The sequence below is a fragment of the Lepidochelys kempii genome, chromosome 20, assembly GCF_965140285.1.
Source record: "Lepidochelys kempii isolate rLepKem1 chromosome 20, rLepKem1.hap1, whole genome shotgun sequence".
Classification (NCBI taxonomy): Eukaryota; Metazoa; Chordata; order Testudines; family Cheloniidae; genus Lepidochelys; species Lepidochelys kempii.
Genome location: NC_136399.1, coordinates 4187826 through 4205565, shown reverse-complemented (window position 1 = coordinate 4205565; position 17740 = coordinate 4187826). Strand labels below are relative to the sequence as shown.

General features: G+C 55.4%; 1 protein-coding gene across 1 annotated transcript; it reads left to right on the top strand.

The window, feature by feature from the left end:
• The first annotated feature begins 8442 nt into the window (after window positions 1–8442).
• Window positions 8443–17350, top strand: LOC140901035 (uridylate-specific endoribonuclease D). Its single transcript, XM_073319202.2, has 7 exons — window positions 8443–8497; window positions 9015–9198; window positions 9871–10073; window positions 12261–12377; window positions 13511–13617; window positions 16156–16298; window positions 17236–17350. The coding sequence occupies exons 1-7, from the start codon at window positions 8443–8445 to the stop codon at window positions 17348–17350; spliced, it is 924 nt and encodes a 307-aa protein (XP_073175303.1).
• Window positions 17351–17740: the final 390 nt, after the last annotated feature.

The window sequence follows — 17740 nt, the reverse complement described above, 5'->3', positions numbered from 1 at the left end:
CGTGGAAGGGCATCGGTGCACGCCCAACAGAGACCCAGCCCTTCCTTGTGTCCGGCTTTCCTGGTCAGTTAGCCGCCACAAGCTATGAACCCAAGCCACAAACTCAAGCTATATTCAGGACTGGTAACTGCCTAGCAGCTGCAGAACATTTGATGTGTGTGTGTGTGTGTGTGTGTAAAAGTATTATGCATTAGCTAGTGGTTATAGATCAAATTCTTATCATAATAAATGTGGCATCTTTGCCTTGTCCCCTAAAACGATCCTGTGTAGTTTTGTCTGCGTAGCCCATCTACGATTTCGATCTCAAGTGTGCAGTGCACTCTTAGGGCAACACGAAAGGTAAACCTTTTCTTTCTTTTCTTTTTCTTTTTCTATTTTTTTTTTTTTTTTGGAGCTGTGTGGCCAGTTTTTGTTACAAGATTAGGTTTCTCCAGGCTGAATTCTACCGCGAAAACAAAGTTTAATCAACAGTGACATTGCTCTGCAAAGGTTTGATCCACTGAGGACAGGTCCATCAGTGGTGATTAGCCAAGATGGTCCAGGATGCAAACCCATGCTCTGGGTGTCCCTCAGCCCCTGCCTGCCAGATGCTGGGACTGGATGACAGGAGATGGATTACTTGATAATTGCCGGGTTCTGTTCATTCACTCTGAATTCATTCACCTGGCACTGGCCACTGTCGGAAGACAGGATACTGGACTAGATGGACCATTGGTCTGACCCAGTCTGGCCATTCTCATAGGCGCCAACTTCTCCTGGCGCTGGTGGGTGCTCGACCCTGCCCCTGGTCCACCCTGGCTCCACCTCTGCCCTGGCCCTGCCCCCTCCCACCCCTGCCCCGCCCCGATTCCAACCCCTTCCTGGAAGGAATTTTCCTCCAGGGCAGATTGGAAGAGGCGCTGGAGGGTTTTCGCCTTCCTCTGCAGCATGGGGCACGGGTCACTTGCTAGAGGATTCTCTGCTCCTTGAAGTCTTTAAACCACGATTTGAGGACTTCAATAGCTCAGACAGAGGTGAGAGGTTTATCGCAGGAGTGGGTGGGTGAGATTCCGTGGCCTGCGTTGTGCAGGAGGTCAGACTAGATGATCATAATGGTCCCTTCTGACCTTAATATCTATGAATCTATGGAAGAGCCAGAAGAGTGATGAAACAGCCTCCTGCCCGCACCGTTGCAATCCCTGCTCCAGCCTTCTAGCCAGAACAAGAGACTGGCAGGTCTCCAGACAGACGAGGACCTCTTCCCGTGTGCATGGTGTCACAGAGTGTGGGGGAGTCAGGGCCCTGCACCCAGGGGCGGCTCTACCAATTTTGCCCCCCCCCAAGCAGTCGCCACCGAATTACTGCTGCTGCAACAGCGGCGGGGCTGCTGCCAAATTGCCACCACGGGACACGGAGTGCCGCCCCCATTCTGAATGCCCCCCCAAGCACCTGCTTGGAAAGCTGGTGCCTGGAGCCGGCCCTGCCTGCACCCCCACTTCCTGCCATTCACCCTGACTCAGCCAGCCAGTAAAATGGAAGGTTTATGGGACGACAGGAACACAGTCCCAAACAGAGCTTGTAGGTACAACCAGGACCCCTCAGTCAAGTCCTTCTGCGGGGGGCAGGGAGCTTAGACCCCAGTCCTGGGGCTCCCTCCGTTTCCCCAGCCAGCTCCAAACTGAAACCCCCTCCGGCCATCTCACACTCCCTCCCCCTGGTTGCTCCTCCAGCCTTTGTCCAGTTTCCCGGGCAGAAGGTGTCACCTGGCCCCAACCCCTCTCCTGGGCTCTCATGTTACATGCTCAGGTATCTTCCCTCACGGAAAGTCTCCCATCCCCAATGCAGACAGTCCCAGCAAAACTCCCCTACAGCATTCCCAGGTCCATACTCCCCACTCCCTGCTGCATCACACATGGATCACGGGGCCTTGGCAGTCCAGAATCCTGTTAAACTGGAGTCCCCAGTATAGACTTGCTAGCACATAGCACAAGCAAATTCTCCTTACCAACTCCGTTCCATAGAGCCAAGTGCTAGGATCTTCCTACTGAAACAGAGCATATGTCCTCTGGAAACCGGGACCAGTTGGATCCTAAGGCTGGCTGCTTGCTGGGGGTTACCGGAACTGTTCCCTGCCCCCTCCCTCTCCACCCAGGGAAGACCTGTGCCAAACGGCTAGTAGACATGGTGTTAAGACAGCATATGTTACCCTTGGGGTTGGAAGCTGAAGGAAATCACCAAAGCAAATGGCCTGTTTCTTAATATCAGTGTGCAGAAACTCTAACTGTTCCTGTGTAGGGTGACCAGATGTCCTGATTTGATAGGGACAGTCCCGATTTTGGGGTCTTTTTTTTATCTAGGCTCCTATTACCCCCCACCCCCGTCCCGATTTTTCACACTTGCTGTCTGGTCTCCCTATTCCTGCGTCCCTAGGGATCCTCGTTTATGAAGTGGTCCCGGATTGAATGTCGTACCTAGTCCACAATTCATGGCAGGAAGATTTCCTGTAATGTGCGGGGGTGGGGAGCATGGAGTCAAGAGTTGGAGGAGCAGGAAAAGGAGGTGTGGAAGAGTCCGATTTGGGCCCAATCTAGGGCCCTGAACAAAGGGCACCAGGTTTGTGTAATCTTTGGTGGTGCCCAGAACGGGTCCAGGCAGAGCTGTCCTGTCCATAGGACGGACCGGGGCAACTGACCCAGGCCCCGTGCTTCGGGGGGGTTGCCCCAGTCCATCCTATGGACGGGACAGGTCTGAAAATATAAGCCCAAATATTGGGGGAGCCGGGCCCACATTCCTGCATATTGGTGGAGCACGGGCACCATGGGCCCATATAACTCGTTGCCTATGGCCCTGAAGGGGAGGTAAGGGGAGACCAGGGCTAATTTACTTCCCTTTACTATCCCCCCCACCCCTTACTTTTCAGAGCATTCATCCAGCAAAATCCCTCTGAGACCGCAGTGGGAAAATCTAACATAAGCAGCATTTGGTCACTTAAATATTAAACAAGCCCTTGAAGATAAAATTATTACGGTTGCGGCCTGCCTGTTGGACAGAAGGGTAATTTACCAGCTGAGTGGACTCTGCTGAATCCAGACGAGGAGTCTGTTGGGTGTACTGGAAATCAAGTGTCTTCAAATGAGCGAGGACTATCCCAAAGGCAGAGGGGTCAGTCTTTGCACGCACACAGTTCCTCTCAAGGCTGGCATGGGGTCTGAAGAGCGGTATAGCCTCGGGGTTGATTACATTAATGAATGATTTCAGAATAACAGCCGTGTTAGTCTGTATTCGCAAAAAGAAAAGGAGTACTTGTGGCACCTTAGAGACGAACCAATTTAATTAATTAATTAATTAATTAATTAATGACTCTCTAAGAATGCCACACACTTCCTCTTTTCCTGGCTTCTAAATGACACAGCATCACCCTTCCTGCATCCTTCACCCTTCCTGCATCCGGGGATCCTGCCATTCCTCTCCTGAGTAGGATCAAAAATGTCAGTTTGGTCCCCTGTTTGTCCACAGCTGCTTGGCACAGCTTGCCTGGGTGCACCGTACCAGAGTGACCCGCCCTGTGAGGACCCCTTTGGGGGCGGTGCACTGGGCTCACCCCAGCTTCCAGGGGGCGTAAGAGGAGTGAAGGCACTGTGTGGAGTTAAGATCGTTTGCATCTAAATTTAGCCACGTTGACAACTGGGCACAAGCAAATAGTTACACCGAATTGGAAGTGATTTCAGCTGTCCCTACCGCTAGTGCAGCGGAGGGGTGTGTGGAGGCTACCAGTGCTAGCCTGCAATGTGCCATATTGATGGATCAGGGACCGTGCTGACTGGGGCCTCCGGGAGCCACTGCAATATACATATTGGATAACCTGACTATCTGTAATGCAGGAACACAGCACGGGCAGGCTCGGTCGAGACTGAGCCTGGTATGCTGAGACGTCTGGCACAGCCATTTGAAAGGTGAACGTGCTCAGCACTACATTACAGAAGTCCCGGGGCTGGCTGTATTTGGGCTCCGAGCCACGCTTCCTTCACCCACAATCTGCCAGTACCGCAGAGCAGCGAGAGTGAATCTCCAACTTCATCCTTGACCTCAGACGACCAAACAGTCCGTTTCTCTGCCAGTAAAACACGTGCAGACGTCGCGGAAATGAAAGTGAAAACCAGGAGGGTCTCCATTCTGTATCTGAACGGCCACTGGGCTCCTCTGCCTCCATGGGTTTTGGCTAAACCGCGCTTAAGGGTCGAAATACGCTTCCATCTGGAAATGTGAAATAAGTGTATCTATCCAGCCTCTGCCTGCCAACTGGAGATGATTAACGGCTTTCAGACTAATCCTAAAGGAGAATGGCATTAGCATATTCCGCTTGTGTCTGAGACCCCAGATATTTGATACTCCAATCCATCCCGGAAATAAAGCTGTGTAGTTAGCTGCTGTGTAGATTTCATAGGAAGCGCATCCCTCCCCCAAGCTCATGCCCCGGAGACCTTCTGGTTTCCCACCGGTCCCATTGTTCTTTTGAGGTTAGTACTTGGGAGATAATGCTGCCATTTACATAGAAATATAAAATCCAGGATAAGTGCATCTGCTCAGAGATGGGAAATGAAGAGGAATCAAAAAAAGAATTAACTCACAGTTTTCCTGGAGAGAGGTGATTATATTTTTAATTTCTCTGACCCAAGGGCGGTTGAGACGCCTTGACGTGTCTCAGAGTAACAGCCGTGTTAGTCTGTATTCGCAAAAAGAAAAGGAGTACTTGTGGCACCTTAGAGACTAACCAATTTATTTGAGCATAAACTCCCTCCTCCCTGGCTAAGCAGCTGGATTTGGGAGCCTTGGAGCCTCCAGTCCCTAGGAGCTACCCTATCTAGCACCATGAGGATGCTCCTTGATGAGATCAGAGTGCCTGAGTGAGCCGATCTCTGGGGAAGCCTGACTCTTGCTACCAGGCAACAGAACCAGGCCTAACGCACGTCCCAGTTACCACGTGGGAAGCTGCTCCTTTAGCACGCTGGCTGGGGGTCAACGATTTCAGAGCCCGCAGTCGCGAGTTTGAGTCCCGTCACTGCTTGTGTGTGGTTTGGCTGATTGTGCCCATCCCCCTGCTGATTTGGGTGTAAATGGGGCTTCCATTGTTTTGATTCCATAACGCTTCATTTACACTGGAGCCATGTAGAGAGCTGCCTTCCCTTCTGTCTGGGAGAAAACCTGTTTCTTCCTTTGTTTGGTCACAGACTTTAAAGCATAATATCAGTGAATATCCATGACTCCTCATAGAGTGCTGACACATTTCACAATGATATTGATCACCAGCGTGTCAATTCTGCACTGGACTCCTGACTATCTTTCAATACCTGAATTCTCTGGTCTTGCATATTATCCAACCCGCTCCCACCTATCCCTGGCTTATCTAGCTGTGCAACAGCTGTGTCTGACTTTATCTAGTTCTGCCAACAAACTTCGCATGTGTTCATTATCCCTGGGCTTTGAGCTGCAGCTCCAAACTTAGAGCGGTTTAATATTTCTCTAGCGTTATCTCAAGCGATACAGCAAACTGATATAAACCCTCAGTGCTGCTCCGATGTCAGGTAGGTTGCGGCCCATCCAAGATGAAGGGCATTCTTGCGCTGGTCTGCTTCCTGCCCTGTTTAACATCTGGGGCCCACCTCTCCTTTCCAGGTAAGAGCAGATTGTTAAAATATTTTTTAAACTAAAATGTATCCCGTTTGGATTTATGTGACGATAACAAAAAGGCAATTCAGGGTGAGATTTCTCTCCTGCCCAAGAGCCTGGCAAAAATTATGGGTTCAAATGAGCCATTTCTGAGTGAACACAGATGCCCAAAGCTCTGATTTTGCAAACGCAAAATTCAGCCCTGTACAGACAGTCTAAGCATTGCTTACTTTTCACTTCTTAAGTGGTGCAGAAGGCCCCATGTTGGCCTCTTGCATAGGAGTGAATTTTACCCTTGTAGAACAATTTACCAACCAAGGGATGTGGTGCCTTCTCCATCCCTTGACAGTTTTAAATTAAGATTGGATGGCTTTTTAGCTCAGCCACAAGACATGGGCTGGATGCAGGACTTATTGAGTGATATTCCCGGGTTTGCGTTACGCAGGAGGTCAGACTGCTCCTCACGGTCCCTTCTGGGCTTAACATCCATGACTCTATGAAAAAAATATTCAAAAATCTGTTCTGTGAAAAGCTGACGTTGGCCTTCATTGGGGACAAATTTGGGCAAAACCACCAACCTGGGTAAATGGAACTCCAGACCGGCAGTGGGCTGAGCGGAGCCGGCAGCCGGGACCCCGGCTGGCAGGAGCCAGCGGACGGAACTCCAGACAGTGGTGGGCTGAGCCGGGCCGGCAGCCGGGACCCAGGCTGGCAGGAGCTGGCGGACGGAACTCCAGACCCGTGGTGGGCTGAGCCGGGCCGGCAGCCGGGATCCCGGCTGGCAGGAGCCAGCGGAACCCCAGACCGGCAGCGAGTGAGCCGCTGCCAGTCTGGGGTTCTTTCTGCTACCCTGCTCAGCCCGCTGACGGTTTGGGGTTCCGGCCGCTGGCCCCTTGCCAGCCAAAATCCCGGCCATCAGCCCCGCTCAGCTTGCTGCTGGCCTGGAATACCAGCCGCCAGCCCCGCTCACCTTGCTGCTGGTCTGGGGTTCCGGCTGCCGGCCCCTTGCCAGCCGGGGTCCCGGCCATTGGCCCCGCTCAGCCCTCCTGCCGGCTTGGGGTACCGGCAGCCAGACCAGGGCTCTGCTCCTGGCCTGGGCCCAGTGCTCTGCAGCCCTTATCAAAAATTACACTACAGTTAGCTTAAAAACTTAAAAACTTTGTATATTACAGTAATCGTTAAAAATGTATAATGTTAATAAAAACATAGGTTTGATGAAGCAAAGAAGTTGTACTTATGTGCCCGTGCTTAATTTGTGTTTTCGATGATTTACCTTCTAAAAAAACCTCGCACGTCTCACACCCCCAGAAAGGGCATCTCGCACCCCCAGTGGGTGCATACACCCCAGGTTAAGAACCACTGCACTAAACTGATAAGATCTGCATTTTAATTTAATTTTAAATCAAGCTTCTTAAACATTTTAAAAGCCTGGTTTACTTTACATACAATAGTTTAGTTATATAATATAGACTTATAGAGAGAGACCTTCTAAGAAACGTTAAAATGTATGACCGGCACGCGAAACCTTAAATTAGAGTGAATAAATGAAAACTCGGCCCACCACTTCTGAAAGGCTGCCGACCCCTGGTCTAGTTCTAAAGCGTGGCAGCAAAATTGACACTTGGGGCTCTTCTCCAGTAAGGTCTGTACGCTGTATTCTGGTAGCGCTTTCTGTTTTGCTGCACGAGTATCTTGCAATCACTCTTTGCTTAACATGTTATTCGCCTGGCGTATGTTCACCATCGACGATAGCTGCTCTTCCCCCCTGCAGGTTACTTTGTGCAAATAACCACCGTGTAACATGCACTTTATCAAACACATGAAATCAAGTCGTAGCCACCCCTATGCACGAGCACTTCAGAAATCCTAGTTCAATGAAGCCGACAGGAGGTTTCCCATTGATTTCAGGGGGCCAGGATTTCACCCATGTTGTTTTCCATCTGGTTTCGTGGTTAGCTGCTTGCTTGTTTGTGCCGAGAACTTGTCCGTGCAGTTTCCAGCAAAGGCAGAAATAGCACTTCCCTGTTTCCCTCGTGTACTCACGTAGAGAAAATGCACAGCAAAGAAGGAAAGCCAGGATCCCAAGAATCTTTGTGAATAATTAAGGTCAGATTTGTAGTTCTAACTTTAAAGGCGAAGGCTTGGCTGCCATATCTACAGACGAGAGCAGATTCTCTCCCGTGTTCCCAGAGATACGTGCATTTAGGGCTCATTAAAAATCCATGGATAGAGCTCTTGGCTGTAAAGCCTCTGATGGGATTTCAGCTCCAGCATGATTCGCTCTCAAGGCCGTTGAGTCTTGCTGTGCACTGGGCAGGTGATATGGGGCAGTCAGGGCCAGCTACCTCCAAGATGGGAAGCTGCTTCGGCCCACTTCTGCTTGCACGCACCCCAAGGATGGTGTTGGGCGCGAAAGAGAGAGAAGCAACATCCCCTGCTTCCCAGCTATGTTACATTAACAGTGTCATTTCCCCTTCTTGTCGCTGAGGGTCTGCCTGGGGTCAGTATCCACATCACCATTGGATAGAGGAACAAAGCTGAGGCACATAGAAAAATGCCCTGTCCGAGGCCTCCTAGTGAGTCATTGGCGGAGCGGGGAAAAAGGACCCAGGAGTCCTGGTTCCCGATCCACTGTGTAAAGCAGGCCCCTGTCGATCAATCCTTCCAGAGAGGGAGTCCTGGGGATGTTCTGTACAGCTGTGGAGTCAAGCAGAGAGGGAAAATTTAAGAGACCCCCAGAAAGGTGAAAGTGATTTGAAGGGGGGTCTGTGTGGATGGGCCTCATCCATATCTAGAATGGAAAATTCAGGAAACGCGGCTTCATCCTGCAAATGCGTCACAGAATCAGCAGGTAGCGTGGGATAGCTGCAGCGGGAGAGGGTGGCGTAGAGACCAGGCTGTGCTGAACAGCCGAGGTGCGGAGTGTCTGAAGCAGACGGTAGATGGAGCTCATTCCAGATGGTCGGAGCTGGGTTCTCTCCCACACGTGAGAGGAAGTAGGCCCTACTCAGACCCAGGGAGGAGGGTGTGTATGGACACTTGGGTACTGTATTAGGAATGGAGCACATGGAAGAGGGAAGCTGGATTCTCCCCTTTGGCTATATTGCCTGCACAGGGTTCCTTGGGAGTAATTATTCCACAACAATGATGGCTTAGTGACTATTCTAATAGGCACATTAGCTGGATGAACTGAATAAACCAGCCATCATGCCTCCAATGAGCCAGCTACTCCTTTGAGCCGGGTAAGAGGGGAGTTGGGGACTAGTGCTGTACGTGCTTCTTTGTCCATGTTTCTAGCCCATTACCCTAGTATCTGGCCACTGAGGCGAGGCCGTAGTGAACTCTGGTCCCTCTTGTTGCCATTCCAGGGGAAGGTGAGCAGCGGGAGGTCCCCTCATTCTACTCTGTCTCCGACAGTGAGATCAAGAGCATCTCTGAGACGCTGTACTCTGCCGACGTGAACAGGGCCACCAGCAGCGAGATCATCCTCAACCTGCAGCACAAGATCTCCTCTGACCAGACCAGTGCAGGCCAAGACTACGCCAAGCAGAAGTGAGGGCATGGGAGTGGAGTGGAGGGGACAGGAGATGCTGGGAAACCCACCTGTGTGGGATGTACAGATCAGGGGGAGGGTGCGTTGAGATTACACCATATCCTTGCATGGGCAGAACCTTCCACAGCCACGTAGAAATTCCCGCAGGGCAGACAGAGTGGAGGGACACAGAGGTAGCATGCACACACGGCAGATGGATCTGGTCAGGGTGTGGGGGTGCAGGAAGGGGGACGGAAGTGTACGTAGGCCTCGTTCTGGCTCTCTGTCAGGGATGCCTCCTTCCGCAGGTCCCATTTATAACGATCCGAGCGGGACTAGTTAGTCTCTGGTCAGAGAGGAAGGATGGTCCAGTGGTTAGAGTACCAGCCAGAGACATGGGTTCTATCCCTTGCTCCTCCACAGACTTCTTGGTGTGACCTGGGGCAAGTCACTAAGTCTCTCTGCCTCAGATCGTCCTGTGTCCAGTGGGGAAAAGAGCACTTCCCTGCCCCCCAGTGGGGCGGTGAGGATAAAGGCATTAAAGATTGTGAGGCCCTCTGATGCTCTGGTGTTGGGGCCCAGATAAGTACTTAAGGCAGAGCTATCAGCTCACCGGCTCTGCCTCCGATTCTCTGGCTGGATCTGTGACTAGGAGCAGCGTCCCTAACCCCCTCTCTCCACTCTCCTGCCAGGCTCTTCAGCTACGTGGACGAGGATGCCCTCTTCTCCAAGCCCACCTTTGCCAGGCTCTTGGCGCTGCTGAATAACTACGAACGCATGACGGGCAAGGAGGAGGTGGTGACCGCCTCCGAGAGACAGGAGGTGGACGCTTTCCTGGATGAAATCTTCAAGACTCGGGTGATGGAGAAGCTGAACCAGTTCTTTCTTTCTACAGGTAAAGTACCAGCTGTGTGGCAGTGTGCAGCTAGGTGATGACATGGGTTGTGTCTGCTGCCAGGTGCTGGCGGGACCATAGCTAATCCCCAGCCTCGGCTCATTGCAGGATCCTGTAGCCCTGCCAGGTGCCGTGGAGACAGGCTTCCCCTGGCTGCGCCGGCAGGAGTCCAAGCAAGGAATTGCCTCCCCTCGGGGGTTTAGTTTTCAGTTTGGGGCTGGGTGGAGGAACGCAGGGAACCCCAAGGCTGGGGTCTAAGCTCCCTGCTCCCCCAGAAGGACTTGACTGAGGGGTCCTCAGTGTACCCACAAGCTCTGTTGTGGACCGTGTTCCTGTTGTCCAATAAACCTTCTGTTTTATTGGCTGGCTGAGAGCCTCAGTGAATCCCAGGAAGAGGGGTGCAGGGCCTGGACTCCCCCACACTCCGTGACACCTGTCCCTCAAGCTCGGCTCTCACCCAAGCAGAACGCAGCTCCCGGCACCTGCTGGCCATCAGCGCCGGCAACCAGGACTGCCTGTCCTCACCACAGCTGGCTCTCCTCTCTGAAGCTTGCAGTGCGCATCAGTTGGAGAAGGAACATGTGTTTCTTGGTGTATTTCCCAATGCACCGTCTGCTCGCAGGCTAAATACCAAGCGTGGCCCTCAAAAGCAGACCGTGAAAGCCGGCATCCGCAGCACCCCGGTCATCCCTCCCCGCTCAGCTGCTCGCCGCAAACAGTTGTCACAAATATTGCGTCCCGGCGAGGCAAATATCGCGCCCGCCGGGCTAGTGCCATGTGCTTCGCTTCTGAGGCAGGAGTGGGAAGATTCAGGCAACGAAAGATAAGGCTGTTGTTAAAACCAAGGCATACGGGGAACTCCCTGTCACGTGCCCACTCTTGGCCCCGTACGGTCCCTGGGGGGAACCCCCTTCAGTGAGACAGCCCTTCTCGGGGGTTCACTCTCAGGGGTTAAGCCCCTTCGCCTCCTGGAACCGCACCTCTCTGAGCCTTAGCACACCTGTCTCTGCCGTGGGCCCCTTCAGGGAGTCCCCTTGCTCTGGACCCCCAGGGCCTCCACTGCTAGAGGGAATAATGCCCCTCTGATCTCTAGACTGGAGTGATTCTCAGCCAGTGTAAAACAGGAGGGGTCACTGAGCGTCTGAACCCAGCACAGGAAACTCTCAGGGCCTCAGGCCTGGCCTCCGTCCGCACAGCACATCCCAGTCTCCCCGGCATCCAGGTGGGCTCTGCCTGCTCTCTCTCTCCAGTCCTGAGCCCCCCTGCTTCCCAGCTGGGCATCTGATATCACGGGCCCCAAGCTCCCCCCCGTCCATTGTCTTCTCTCCAGGTAAACAGGGTCGTAAACAGGGTCTCCTGGGCCTCCTCTCCTCTCTTCCATCCTCTGGCCCCCTCTGGCTGGAACCGGCTGGTCAGGTCACCGGGGTCCTCTCTCCGCAGCCCATTGTCCTCCCACTGGCCAGACCTGGCTGTGACTCCCGAGCTGGGCCACCAGGTCACCAGTCTCTGTGGTCTCCATTCTCCAGGCCACTGGCTGGGGCCCCAAGTTCCCGGTCCTCTGTAACAACAACCTCCCTCTCCCACCGCCTCGTTAAACCAGAAACGCCCAGGGAAACTGAGTCCCACCCCCTCTGCACGCAACCCATGGGAAAAACCAAGGGAAAACCAAGAAACCCCCCCACTTCGTCACACTCGCTGCTTGCCGGCGGGGTGCGTGCGTGACACAGAGGTAATAGCTTGCACCTGCGCCCGACGGGAGTTTGCCAGCTGGGAGTGACAAAGGAGACGGGGAAATGTGCCGTGGAGGGGCAGTTTGCACACTCAGAGAGGAGTGGGCGTGGGCTTGGAGGGGAGGCAGCCTCGGTCCAGGGAGAAGGCCCCCTGTCCCGGCTACAAGGGTTTGACGTTCTAAATAGTGAGGCTGGCGATGGAGAACATCCGATCGCTATCTTTGGGCCTCACCCGTCCTTACAAGCGAGCAGGTGACGTATGACCCCGTTAAGCCCATGCCAGAGCCATGCAAACACCCTGCTGCCCCTCGCTGGGCTGCGTGCTGTGGAATCTGGCCAGCTGATGGATTCAGACCTGAGATCTCCCGTGGCTGGGCCATGGAAGCTCAGTCCCCGGGAGCTAGCTGCATTGCCCTGCTGGAGACCAGCTCTGACACCTGCTGTCTCCCCGGGCCAGGTATCTATTTGTCGGAGAATGACTTCAAGGCAGACCTGAAGGAGATGTGGTTCGGGCTCTACTCACGCTCGAAGGGAGCGGCCATGGACTCCTCTGGCTTCGAACACGTCTTCCACGGTACAGCGCTGCTCGTGGGGCGGTGGGGGGCGGATCCCCGAAGAGGGCACAACACAACTGAGGCTCCAGCATGCCCGTTTGCAGAGCCCCTTCTGCTGGAGGAGACCCCCCTCCAAATGCCGGAAACCTCAAACATGGGGGGGCCTAAAATCTGGCCCCTAATATTCAGGTTCCTGAGCAAGCAGCAGCCTCATCTGCAGAGGGGCTGACCTGCTGGAAACGGCCTCTGTGAAAATCAGGCCACATGTTTATGAAGAAGAAGCCCGAGCTCTGGGTACAGCCCTTTCGATCCATAGAGCTCCAAGTGCTTTCCAAAGGAGGCTGGTATCATTAGCCCCCTTTTACAGATGGGAAACTGAGGCACGGACAGGGATGCGACTTGCCCAAGTTTGCCCACCAGGCCAGTGGCAGAGGCTGCCGGGAACAATCACAGGGGTGTAATTTCTGTCAATCACACAACTGTGAATGGGGAGGGTGGGGGTGGGTCAATCATTGGGAATTTGCCAAGGGGCCAGTTAGACGTGGAAACTGAAATGGAACAGACTAGATGTGCCAATCTGATAAGTGGCGTAGCCAAGCCTGGGGTGGGATTTCCTGGGGATAACCCCCTTATACAGAGTACCGGGGGGGTGGTGGTGGCCTGCAATACACACGTCACTCCGGATGATTTGGTGGATCCTCCTGGCCGTAAGCTGCATGGCTCCAAATTTAATGCTGGGACTTTTCAGGCCGGCTTTTACCTTGAACAGCATTTCTCAGGTCAGGACAGTCAGTTATTCTCAGCCACTCGACAGGGTATTAATTCACCCCGACCCACGTTAGCACGGTGTCGAGACGACCGACGTTCTAGGGCCCTGCTGAACAGACAGATACAGCCCCGCGAATGATTGTCCTAAAGCGCCTTGCGGTCGGGCAGTTGTACCAGAGAACTTCACAGATCCCCGTGTGCGCTCAGAATCCCCGGGGGCGATGGGAACTCAGGGGCAAGTGATGAGCGGCTGGAAGAAAGTGAGGGGCCCGCTGGGAAGGGCACAGGGTCTGTGGGAAGCTGTCGGGGGCGCCACGTCGGGGCGTGGCAGGAAAGGAGCCAGAAACAGGCCCGTGACTCCAGCTCTGCTTCCTCTCGCCTGCAGGGGAAATCAAGAGCGGGAAGATCTCAGGCTTTCACAACTGGGTCCATTACTACGAGCTGGAGAAGAACGGAGAGATCAATTACCTGAGCTACAGCTACAATGGGCCTGTGAGTGCTGGGGGGAGGGCGTCCACTGGGCCTAGCTCGCCGCGGCTCCTACCCGCCCGACCCAGGGGCAGGTGGCTTCCAGCCCGGCTCAGTGCGGCTCCTACCCGCCCGATCCAGGGGCAGGTGGCTTCCAGCCCGGCTCAGCGCGGCTCCTACCCGCCCGATCCAGGGGCAGGTGGCTTCCAGCCCGGCTCAGTGCGGCTCCTACCCGCCCGATCCAGGGGCAGGTGGCTTCCAGCCCGGCTCAGCGCGGCTCCTACCCGCCCGATCCAGGGGCAGGTGGCTTCCAGCCCGGCTCAGTGCGGCTCCTACCCGCCCGATCCAGGGGCAGGTGGCTTCCAGCCCGGCTCGGCGCGGCTCCTACCCGCCCGATCCAGGGGCAGGTGGCTTCCAGCCCGGCTCAGCGCGGCTCCTACCCGCCCGATCCAGGGGCAGGTGGCTTCCAGCCCGGCTCAGTGCGGCTCCTACCCGCCCGATCCAGGGGCAGGTGGCTTCCAGCCCAGCTCAGTGCGGCTCCTACCCGCCCGATCCAGGGGCAGGTGGCTTCCAGCCCGGCTCGGCGCGGCTCCTACCCGCCCGATCCAGGGGCAGGTGGCTTCCAGCCCGGCTCGGCGCGGCTCCTACCCGCCCGATCCAGGGGCAGGTGGCTTCCAGCCCGGCTCGGCGCGGCTCCTACCCGCCCGATCCAGGGGCAGGTGGCTTCCAGCCCGGCTCGGCGCGGCTCCTACCCGCCCGATCCAGGGGCAGGTGGCTTCCAGCCCGGCTCGGCGCGGCTCCTACCCGCCCGATCCAGGGGCAGGTGGCTTCCAGCCCGGCTCGGCGCGGCTCCTACCCGCCCGATCCAGGGGCAGGTGGCTTCCAGCCCGGCTCGGCGCGGCTCCTACCCGCCCGATCCAGGGGCAGGTGGCTTCCAGCCCGGCTCGGCGCGGCTCCTACCCGCCCGATCCAGGGGCAGGTGGCTTCCAGCCCGGCTCAGTGCGGCTCCTACCCGCCCGACCCAGGGGCAGGTGGCTTCCAGCCCAGCTCAGTGCGGCTCCTACCCGCCCGATCCAGGGGCAGGTGGCTTCCAGCCCGGCTCAGTGCGGCTCCTACCCGCCCGATCCAGGGGCAGGTGGTGCCCAGCCCAGCCCAGCTCAGCATGGCTCCTAGACCGGAGGAAGGATCCTTTTCTGCTCACTGACGCAACCTGCCGCCTCGAAGCCCCACGAGGGGTCTGGGTTCATAGAATCATAGAATCATAGAATATCAGGGTTGGAAGGGACCCCAGAGGGTCATCTAGTCCAACCCCCTGCTCGAAGCAGGACCAATTCCCAGTTAAATCGTCCCAGCCAGGGCTTTGTCAAGCCTGACCTTAAAAACTTGTAAGGAAGGAGATTCCACCACCTCCCTAGGGAACCCATTCCAGTGTTTCACCACCCTCTTAGTGAAAAAGTTTTTCCTAATATCCAATCTAAACCTCCCCCACTGCAACTTGAGACCATTACTCCTCGTTCTGTCATCTGCTACCATTGAGAACAGTCTAGAGCCATCCTCTTTGGAACCCCCTTTCAGGTCGTTGAAAGCAGCTATCAAATCCCCCCTCATTCTTCTCTTCTGCAGGCTAAACAATCCCAGCTCCCTCAGCCTCTCCTCATAACTCATGTGTTCCAGTCCCCTAATCATTTTTGTTGCCCTTCGCTGGACTCTCTCCAATTTATCCACATCCTTCTTGAAGTGTGGGGCCCAAAACTGGACACAGTACTCCAGATGAGGCCTCACCAATGTCGAATAGAGGGGAACGATCACGTCCCTCGATCTGCTCGCTATGCCCCTACTTATACATCCCCAAATGCCATTGGCCTTCTTGGCAACAAGGGCACACTGCTGACTCATATCCAGCTTCTCGTCCACTGTCACCCCTAGGTCCTTTTCCGCAGAACTGCTGCCTAGCCATTCGGCCCCTAGTCTGTAGCGGTGCATTGGGTTCTTCCGTCCTAAGTGCAGGACCCTGCACTTATCCTTATTGAACCTCATCAGATTTCTTTTGGCCCAATCCTCCAATTTGTCTAGGTCCTTCTGTATCCTATCCCTCCCCTCCAGCGTATCTACCACTCCTCTCAGTTTAGTATCATCTGCAAATTTGCTGAGAGTGCAATCCACACCATCCTCCAGATCATTTATGAAGATATTGAACAAAACCGGCCCCAGGACCGACCCCTGGGACACTCCACTCGATACCGGCTGCCAACTAGACATGGAGCCATTGATCACTATGATTCAAGTCTCAGTCCCAGTGGTGGGAGGCTCAGTGAGTCCCTTTGCAAGCCCAGCACAGACAGGGAGGACAAAGTCTCCTCCCATGGAGTCCTGAGCCATCGCAGTCCTGCCGTCGGCTGGCGAGCAGGCTGCCCGTCTCCCTGCCCGGCGCTGGCTCGTGGGTAGCGAACTGGTGCCATCCTTTATCCCATGCACCCTCTTGAGATAGTTTCCAACCGGAGACAGCCCAGAGCACCCGCTGCCAGGGGCACCCACCTCTTGCGTCTCCTTGTCTGGTTGCAGTGGACCGGCTACCCTGACATCATGGCTTTCCAGTACAGCTGGACGGGTTATCTGAAGAGCATCGGCTCCTTCTTCATTGGCTCCAGCCCCGAGTTTGAACTGGCCGTGTACACACTGTGCTACAAAACCAGGCCCAACAAGCTGTGAGTATCAGAGGCAATGCCAGGTAGGCCGGGCCCCAGTGGGGGTGTCGCCCCTGAAGAGCCACCGGCACGGGGGGGGGTGGGGGTGGGGTTGGGGGGACGACGGATGGACTTTCAGGTCATTTCTGGTAGCAATTGAAGTACTGTTAGAAACTCTTTGTTGTGCGTAAAACCCTTTGAGAAGCCTGCTAATGCCTCCTTCCCCGCAGACTTTTGTGGCAAAGGCGATCATTGCAGTCTGATCCTTAGAGCAGCGGGAGCTGGCAGTCGGGACTCCTGGGTTTTCTCTTGGCTCTGGGAGGGGAGTGGGGTGAAGTGGTTAGAGCAGCGGGAGCTGGCAGTCGGGACTCCTGGGTTTTCTCTTGGCTCTGGGAGGGGAGTGGGGTGAAGTGGTTAGAGCAGCGGGAGCTGGCAGTCGGGACTCCTGGGTTTTCTCTCGGCTCTGGGAGGGGAGTGGGGTGAAGTGGTTAGAGCAGCGGGAGCTGGCAGTCGGGACTCCTGGGTTTTCTCTTGGCTCTGGGAGGGGAGTGGGGTGAAGTGGTTAGAGCAGCGGGAGCTGGCAGTCGGGACTCCTGGGTTTTCTCTCGGCTCTGGGAGGGGAGTGGGGTGAAGTGGTTAGAGCACGGGGGCTGGAGTCAGGACTCCTAGGTTCTGTCCCCAGCTCTGGGAGGGGAGTGGGGCCTAGTAGTTAGAGCTGGGGGCTTGGGATCAGGATTCCAGCCTTCTCAGCATTGCCAACCCCAAGTGTTCAAAACTCATGTCCGGCCACAGGAAAACAAAACACAGGATTGGCTTAAACCCTCTGAGGCTTCTAAAAAATACCCCCCGTGGGGACATGTTTGTATCGCCCTGCGGGGCACACTCAGGCCTCGAGGCTTCAGAGGGCGACGTGGCTCTGGACGGCCCCCCCAGCAGCCTCACGTCCATCTCCTTGCAGGTGCACGCTCAGCCTCGGCGGGAAATCGGCCCAGATTCAGACCTACTCCTGGGCCAACTCGGAGTACGGAGCGGGCAAACGGTACCTTGCCTCCTCGTACCCCAACTCCCCCTGAGCCCGCCCCCCTCCACTCAGCACCACGACAATAAACCTTTCCCTCGCTGAGCCGCTCCCTCTTGCCTTTTGTTTGCAGGGTCCCAAGTGGGGAACCCCGCCCCACCCCGCCCGCACATGGGGCTCCTGCTGCTAGTTTCTTGCAGTGATTGTTGTTTCGGGAGCGTGCGTACGGGGCCTGTTATGTGACAATAGGTAATAACCTCGGGCAAGTGCAGAGCCCTTTTAGTCCCTGTCCCTTTGCCCCCACGCGGGCCCCAGGGTTAATGCACCGTGTGTGCATTTGTCCGGCTCCGTTGGCTCTTGGAACGGGGAGAGTGGGGGGGTCATGAGTCGAGCTTCTGCCTTGTGATCTGTGCTGTGCTCAGGGCTGCCCTGGCCCCTGGGAGCA

Coding starts and splice junctions, on each gene's coding strand:
- LOC140901035 (XM_073319202.2), top strand. CDS start 8,443: ATGGAAAATTCAGGAAACGCGGCTTCATCCTGCAAATGCGTCACAGAA. Junction 9,199..9,870: donor CAAGACTACGCCAAGCAGAA/GTGAGGGCATGG, acceptor CTCTCCTGCCAG/GCTCTTCAGCTACGTGGACG. Junction 13,618..16,155: donor GCTACAGCTACAATGGGCCT/GTGAGTGCTGGG, acceptor GTCTGGTTGCAG/TGGACCGGCTACCCTGACAT.